Source organism: Lampetra fluviatilis, chromosome 35 (assembly GCF_964198595.1).
Source record: "Lampetra fluviatilis chromosome 35, kcLamFluv1.1, whole genome shotgun sequence".
Classification (NCBI taxonomy): Eukaryota; Metazoa; Chordata; class Hyperoartia; order Petromyzontiformes; family Petromyzontidae; genus Lampetra; species Lampetra fluviatilis.
In genome coordinates this window covers 4,027,896-4,036,795 of record NC_136309.1, presented here as the reverse complement: position 1 = coordinate 4,036,795, position 8,900 = coordinate 4,027,896, and the positions used below count along the sequence as shown (strand labels likewise).

At 50.8% G+C, this 8,900-nt stretch overlaps 1 protein-coding gene across 1 annotated transcript; it reads left to right on the top strand.

The window, feature by feature from the left end:
* The first annotated feature begins 1,676 nt into the window (after nt 1-1,676).
* On the top strand, nt 1,677-7,463 carry LOC144944696 (forkhead box protein L3-like). Its single transcript, XM_078873055.1, has 4 exons — nt 1,677-1,774; nt 3,448-3,628; nt 6,510-6,692; nt 7,329-7,463. The coding sequence occupies exons 1-4, from the start codon at nt 1,677-1,679 to the stop codon at nt 7,461-7,463; spliced, it is 597 nt and encodes a 198-aa protein (XP_078729181.1).
* The last annotated feature ends 1,437 nt before the right edge of the window (nt 7,464-8,900 follow it).

Here is an 8,900-nt window from a genome sequence, read left to right as displayed (position 1 = left end):
TCAAAGTGTGTGTGTGTCTGTCTTCGTGTGTGCGTGTGTTCCCGTGCGGGGAGCGGTGGTATAGCGGTTAGCGCGCTGCGCTACGAACCTGGCGACCCGGGTTCGATTCCCGCTCACGGCCAACACCAGTGACAATTATCTGAACCGGGCCTGGGCCTCCCCTAGGTCGACTCAGCCTCAAATGAGTACCTGGTGCTGTGTGTAAACATCGCCACTGGGGAGACAAAGGCGGTCGGGCGTGGTGCTGGCCACCCACCCCCTCGTGTACCGTTCCGGCCTTCATAGGTGCTTGCTAACAGCACTTGCCCCTACAGTCTGTTAAGGCTACACGGGGGATCTTTGTCTTTGTGTGTTCACGTGTGAGGGGAGCGCTCACGGCCAACATCGATGACGAATCTCTGCACCTGTGCTGTGGCCTAACCCTAGGTCGACTCAGCCGAAACAATCATTTCGAAGGCCTACGGGACGCTACGAGGTGGCCAGCACCACTCCCGACCGCCTTTGTCTCCCCCAATGCCGACCTTTTTTTGCGTGTGCGTTTGATTACACAGCACAAACAGGTCAATGATTTAAGGCTGAGTCGACCTACGGGATATGCGGGGACCAGTTCCCGCGTGCGTCACCGATGTTGCCATTCAATCACCATAGGTGCTCTCTAACAGCACTTGCCCCAACAGCTATGTGCAGGCTATACGGGGGGCAGCTTTGTCTTTGTTGGCTTGTGGAGGGGGGGGGGGGTTGGAGGGGGGTTGGAGGGGGGGGGTGGAGGGGGGGTTGGAGGGGGGGTTGGAGGGGGGGGTGGAGGGGGGGGTGGAGGGGGGGTGGAGGGGGGGTGGGGGGGGGATTCGCTCCCCTCGATATAAACCGCGCGCGACGCTCTGCGCTCACTCCGTAACTCCAGGGCCACACGTGTGATCATCCCGCCCCTGCCCGTTCATCCCACACAGCATCTGCAACCAACCACCACCATCATCATCATCACCACCAACATCATCAGCAGCAGCAGTGCCGTCACCAACACCATCGTTGTCATCATCTACCTTGGCATTCATGGTCGCAGCAGCTTTGGGCGGAGCTCTTATCAATGCCATCATCAACATCATCATCATCAACATCATTATCATCACCAGCATCATCATCATCACCAACATCATCATCACCAACAGCATCATCATTATCATCATCACCAATATCATCATCAACATCATCATTATCACTAACATCATCATCACCAACAACATCATCATTATCATCACCAACATCATCATCACCAACATCATCATCACCACCAACATCATCATCACCAACATTATTTGTGAGGTCGCAATAAGCAGCAGCAGCATGTTAATATTGTCACGGAAATAATAATCAAAAATCGTCGTCATCGTCATAATCACAACTTTTGGTTATTTTCCATCACGAAGTTCATCATAAATCATCTTCATCGTTATAATTTATCATTATCAATAGTCACGGAGCCCCTCGTCATTACGCATTTCAGTACCATTAATTACATTTCAAAATAACAATCACCATCATCAGAGTATGTATTCACAGTCGTCACGGATGTTGTCTTAAGCACATCATTAAATAATTGATGACGCTTCATCACAATCACAATCATCATCATCAGCAGCAGCAGCGTGAACCTCCGAATCAATCATCGCCGCCCCACGATGTTCAACCACACCCAGTACCCGTACAACTGCTTCAACTTCGACGACGATGATGGGCTGGAAGACAGCGATGATAAAAGATCGAGACCGCCATACAGGTACGTGCAAGTACACACAGACACGTGCAGGTACGTACAGGTACATGCACACATAAAAGCAAAGGTCCCCCGTATAGCCTTCAGCAGACTGTTGGGGCAAACGCTGCTAGCGGAGCAGCTATTGAGTGAGTTCCGATCACCATCAACACAGAAAACTCACAAACCGTGCGTGCACACTCACATGCGCATGCATACATACACCACACGATACAAAGATCCCCCTTATAGCCTCAACAGACTGTTGTGGCAAGTGCCGTTAGCGAGCAGCACCTATGAAGGCCGGCACGGCACACGGAGGGGGTGGGGTTAGCCGGCACTACGCCCGGCCGCCTTTGTCTCCCCCGTGGCGACGTTTGCTCCACACAGCACCGGGTTACTCATTTGAGGCTGAGGCGACCTAGGGGAGAGGCCCAGGAACGGATCAGATGCGGGCCTGCCAGCCGGGATCGGAGCTCGGCTCGCAGGGCTCGTAGCGCGGCGCGCTAACCGCTGCACCACCGCTCCCGGTGACTCTCGTGCCAGGCTAGGGGCACTTTGAGGTCACGTGATGTGTGGGAAGGCTCATTGGATGAGGGTCAAGGGACAGAGGCAGGTGTCGCTCGATCGTGATGATGGTGATGATCGTGATGATGGTGAGGATCGTGGTGGTGATGGTGAGAGGATCGTGATGATGGTGTAGATCGTGATGATGATGGTGATGACGGTGATGATAGTGAGGATTATGATGATGATGGTGGTGATGATGGTGATGACGGTGATGATGGTGAGGATCGTGATGATGATGATGATTGTGATGATCGTGATGACGGTGATGATGATGAGGATTATGATGATGATGGTGATGATGGTGAGGACCGTGATGATGATGATGATGATCGTGATGAATGTTGATTGGTTTTAATATGTTTAGGTGTGGGATTCTGAAGTTTTTCACGAATTTGTCCGTGATCCAGCAACCCCTTCTAGAGCGTCTCTCGCGGCGTTCAATGCGTCATCTCTCGCCCGCCCCTCCGTGTGTGTTCCATAAGATTCCGCAATTCCCTTCGTGCTACACCAACCCACTCACCTCTTCCACCTTCGTAATCACCAGCAAACTAGTCACTAATTGCCACGTTCTTGTTTACGTGACAAACCTTAGCAATTGGCTGTGTCGGGTGGTGGCGGGTTTAACGACGCATTTATAATTTACGCGATAATATTGGTCGCGAAGGCCCTGCTACCTGTTAAACTCTTCCACCTTGTGGCTCGCTTTTTCTCGCCGTCTCTCTCTCTCTCTCTCACCTGTCCCAGCTGGACATCTGTGCAAATCAAAAGCTTCACAGCTCAAAAGATTCCTCCAGGATAAATATTCGGATGATTCTGATTCTCTGTGCATCAACCCCGAAAAGCGGTGGCTAACACGTCTCGCCATCTCTCTCACCTGCCTCTTACTGAACATCTGGGAAAAAAACCAAGAACTTTATAGATCATCGGATTTCCTCCAGCATGAATATGTTGATGATTCCGATTCTCTGTGCATCAACCTCTAAACTCTTCCACCTTGTGGCTCGCTCGTCTCGCCGTCTCTCTCTCACCGGTCCCAGCTGGACATCTGTGCAAATCAAAATCTTCACAGCTCAAAGGATATTCGGATGATTCTGATTCTCTGTGCCCCCCCCCTCCCCCAAACGCAGCTACGTGGCTCTGATCGCCATGGCGATCCGGCAGAGCCCAGAGCGCCGTCTCACTCTCGCCGACATTTACGACTTCATCCGCTGCAGTTTCCCCTTCTACCGCTCGGGAACCGCGTGCCGCCAGCAGGCGTGGCAGAACTCGGTGCGGCACAATCTCTCCCTCAACAGCTGCTTCCGCAAGGCGAGTTCGTGCCACGCGCACCCGTGCCACGCGCACCCGTGCCACGCGCACCCGTGCCACGCGCACCCGTGCCACGCGCACCCGTGCCACGCGCACCCGTGCCACGCGCACCCGTGCCACGCGCACCCGTGCCACGCGCACCCGTGCCACGCGCACCCGTGCCACGCGCACCCGTGCCACGCGCACCCGTGCAGCCCATCCATTCTAGATTTGAAGCTTTCGTGACTGCAAGGATTCATTCTTAGGTTTTTTTCAGTAATGTCACGTAGGTAAAAAAAATTTAAATTAATAAAAGTAAAGTAAAAATAGAAGAAAAAATAATAACATAAAATAAAAATCACGACGTTTCGGAAGCAACACAAGCTTCCGTCTTCAGGTGGAACCGTCACAGCACGATAGCTGTATCAAGTAAATGAGCCGTCGTGATTTTTATTTTATTATTTTATTATTTTACTTTTATTAATTTTAATTTTTTTTACCTACGTGACTTTAACGAAAATACCTAAGAATCAGCCCATACAGTTGACGGACGAAGCCGGTTGCGGGGCCCAGTAGCATATGTTATGAAGGCCCCCCCCCCGCCCCCCTGAATTTAAATTAAATAACAAAAAAACACGTAAATTTCGATGTAAAGCTTTCGTGACTGCAGGGATTCCTATTCTTGGATCTTTCGGTAAAGTCACCTGAGGACGGCTGCTTGTGTTGTGGCCGAAACGTCGTGAGAATTTGATTGTTTTATTTTTATTATTTTATTATTGCCCTTCTACGTGACTTTACCGAAAGATTCAAGAATATAAAAACACGTAAATATTAAAACACGTAAAAATTTACTTGTATAGTAAAGTAATTTATTCTTTGGGGGTCTTTAGGTAAAGCCACGTAGATAGAAAAACATTTTTTAAAAATATATGAATTCCTGCAGTCACGAAAGCTTTAAGTCAAAGTTATTTTATTGTTTCATTTGCTATACAGCCAGATAATACGACAAATCGCTAACCTTAAACACCCGGTCGTTCGTAAAAGTTGAAGGCGGTATAGTACTATAGTAACAGAGCAAGTGCAGAATCACTGAACCGGAATTGATAGCTTGAAAGCATTTAGCGCGGGGCCTTTGAAAGTGCGGGGCGCGTAGCTACTACTTGTGTAGCTACTACATATGTAGCTACTACTTGTGTAGCTACTACATATGTAGCTACTTGTGCTACTGGCATCATCCGGCACTGATCCCATCCCATCCCCACCTACTCCCTCAATCCGCGACTGGCCAAACATTGAGCCGCGTTCCATCCCTGGTTCGTTCGTTTCTCAAATCCGCTCGTCTCTGGCGAGGCTCGCGGCAGCCGACGGCATGCCCATGTCTACACGGCAATTGCCCAATGATCGCTCGTTACAAGCAACAACAACATCCCAGACAATCGGCGACGCGCGGCCGATTCTGTTGCTTGTTTGTCTCTTGTCACGACTACCGAGATGCCGAACGCAACACACACACTCGGTTCGAAGGCGTTGTAAAACGACCGGTCGACGCCTCTTCTCTTGGGATCGCCGCCTCTGCCATCGCCGTGACTCCGTTAAGGAGGAATCGGTTGGTGGAGGCTCGAAACGACGCACGTGCCAGTGTACCTACTTATTGTTTTGTGAGGTCGCTCGCTCGCTCGCTCGGTCTCTCGGTCCGCTTGTCCCGGGGAAGGTCGCGGTGGCAGCATCGTGTTGGGCAGTGGCGGTCTACACCCCTCTTTATCCTGGCGATAGACTCTAGAACTACATTACACTACTATTCACTACTATACACTACACACTACTACTACACTATACACTACTATACATTATACACTACTACTACACTACACACTACTACTACACTACACACTACTATACACTACTATACATTATACAGTACTACTACACTGTACACTACTACTACACTACACACTACTACTACACTACACACTACTACTACACTACACACTACTACTACACTATACACTACTATACACTATGCACTACTATACAGTATTACTACACTATACACTACTACACCATACACTACATTATACACTACATTATACACTACTATACACAGCCTCTATCTCTTCCTGGGGGAATTCCCTGGCGTGTCCAGGCCAGCGGAGCGACGTCGTCCCACCACTACGCTATACACCACTACACCATACACTACACTATACACCACTACACCATACACTACACTATACACCACTACACCATACACTACACTATACACTACTCTACACAGCCTCTCGCTCTTCCTGGGGGAGTTCCCAGGCGTTCCCAGGCCAGCCGAGTGACGTCGTCCCACCACTACACTATACACCACTAAACTACACTATACACTACACTATACACTACTCTACACAGCCTCTCGCTCTTCCTGGGGGAATTCCCAGGCGCTCTCAGGCCAGCCGAGTGACGTCGTCCCACCACTACACTTTCCACCACTACACTACACTATACACTACACTATACACTACTCTACACAGCCTCTCGCTCTTCCTGGGGGAATTCCCAGGCGCTCTCAGGCCAGCCGAGTGACGTCGTCCCACCGCCAGCAGCAGCAGCAGCGTGGTCCTGGGCCGGCCCCGAGGTCTGCTGCTGCTGCCCGGTAGAGTTTCATCCTTACCGGGTGCCCCAACAACCAAGATCATTTGGTTTAATTCAACTTTATATATTTTTAAAAAAATATTTAGTTCATTAACTCCTCGCTGCCGCGTCTGTCTGTTGGCCGAGTCACCCTTCAAAACGGAGTTGTCGCGGCTCAAATGGGCAATTTTACTCGGATAATAAACTTCTGAATATACTCGGAGCACTTGCCCCCAACGTTCCGTGAAGGCTATTCGGGGCACCTTTGTCGTTGTCTTCACAGGTGCCAAGGCCAGGAGGAAGCGGCCAGGGCAAAGGGAATTTTTGGACATTTTCTGCAGGATGTGAAAACATGTTCGAACTGTTTGAGAATGGGAACTTTCGTAGGCGGAGGAGGCAGCAGCAGCATCATCAGCAACAGCATCATCAGCAGCATCAGCAGCATCAGAAACAGAACAGCAGCAGGGTGCTTCGTCGTGGGAACAGCAGTCAGCAACTTCATAAGCAGCATCAGCAGCAACAGGGCAATCATCATCATCAGAATCATCAGCAACATCAGACTCATGATCAGCAGCAGAATCATCAGCATCAGCAGCAGCATCAGCAGCAGCATTGTCATCCGCAGCAGCAACACCAAGATCAACAGACGCAAAGTAATCAGCAGCAGCAGCATATTAATTACCACCACCATCAGCAGCATCATCATCATCACCAAAGTTATCATGACCAGCAGCAGCAAGGGCAAAAGGAACAACACAATTATAATCATCAGCAGCAGCATGAACAGCAAATTCATCATCAGCAGCAGCAGCAACAGCAACAGCAAAATCATCACCACCAGCATAGCCATCATCAGCAGCAGCAAGGGACAGGCATCATCAACTCTTCTGCGCTGCCTGCATCGTCCATTGTGTTCGCGGACAAAGACGGTCTCCGTTGTGGGTCGTCCACCACCACCACCACCATCAACAACGACGACAACGACATCACCACCACTGCCACCACCAGCACCAGCAACACGAGCAGCAGCACAAGCAGCAGCAGCAGCAGGAGCAACAGCACGACGAACTCAACAAGCGCTCGGATCTCGTTCAGCATCGAGTCCATCCTGGCGGGGCGAGGGTTCTCAGCGCCAGCGGCTGCCGTCACGTGGAGCGCGCCCGGCTGGCCCGTGCCGGGCCTCTCGTACGGCCACACAGGGCCCGGCGTGGTCGGCCAGCACGACACCGCGTGGTGACCATTAAGCGACGGCGATAATAATGATCACTTACACTCCCCCACCCCATCACCCCCCCCCCCCAGCTATCTCCTCCTCCCCCCTGTCAATCCCCCCCCTCCCTATCACCTCCTATCAACCCCCCTCCCTCCTTCCCTATCACTTCCGGTGGTGGTGTGGTGGTGGTGCGGTGGTGGTGGTTCTGGTGCGGTGGTGGTGGTGCGGTGGTGGTGGTAGTGGGGCGGTGGTGGTGTGGTGGTGGTGGTTCGGTGGGGCGGTGGTGATGATGGTGCGGTGGTGCGGTGGTGGTGGGGCGGTGGTGCGGTGGTGGTGGTGTGGTGGTGGTGATGGTGGTGGTGCGGTGGTGATGGTGGTGGTGTGGTGGTGATGGTGGTGGTGTGGTGGCGGTAGTGGTGGTGCGGTGGTGGTGGTGTAGCGGTTAGTGCGCTGCGCTCCGAACCCCGGCGAGCCGGGTTCGATTGCCGCTCACGGCCAACACCGGTGACGATTATCCCGAGCCGGTGCTGGGCCTCTCCTAGGTCGACTCAGCCTCAAATGAGTACCTGGTGAGGTGTGCAAACATTGCCACTGGGGAGACAAAGGCGGCCGGCCGTGGCGCTGGCCACCCACCCCCTCGTGTGCCGTGCAGGCCGTCATAGGTGGTTCTCGCTGACAGCACTTGCCCCTACGGTCTGTTAAGGCTATACGGGTGATCTTTGTATTTGTCTTTGTTGCTGAAGCAGTGATACATTCGGCTGGTTTGTTTCACGTGACAGATGTGTGGACTGGCTGCGTGAGATGAAGGAGGGTTGTGCGGCACACATTCTTCGTGAATTTTATTACAAATTTTTAATTGTCATCTCAAAAGGAAGAAAAAGAAGAAACCCCGATATTATTAATGATCATACTTAAAATATTAACCTTGGGAATAAACAATTCAATGTTTTAATGCCAGTGTTAATATCAGCGAAATATCCTAGATTTGAGGCTTTCGTGACTGCAAGGATTCACACTTTGGTTTTTTCGGTAAAGTCACGTAGATATCTTCTTCAGGACGCTTGTGTTGCGCCCGAAACGTCGTGATTTAATTTAGTTGTTTTCATTCATTTTATTTTAATTTTAATTTTTTACCTACGTGACTTTCCGAAAAGACTAAAGAGTATCAGCGAAATAACCCGATGTGCCCTGAATTTTTGGGCCACAACTTTACACTGTGTGATATCCCCCGTATCCACTCGATGGGGCTCATTGGCTTGGCTGATTCGAACAAAAATCCAACAACACAAATTTAATATCGCAAATGTTTATCCACGCCGTTACTGCGTGTCTGTTGTTGATGTTGTTTTATCTTCGTTTTTTCTTTCTCCAGCCCGCCTGCACTATTATTGCGTTCTGATGCCGATGGATGTCTCTTGTCATTTTGCAGATTTCACAAATGTTGTTGGCATTAGCCTCTTC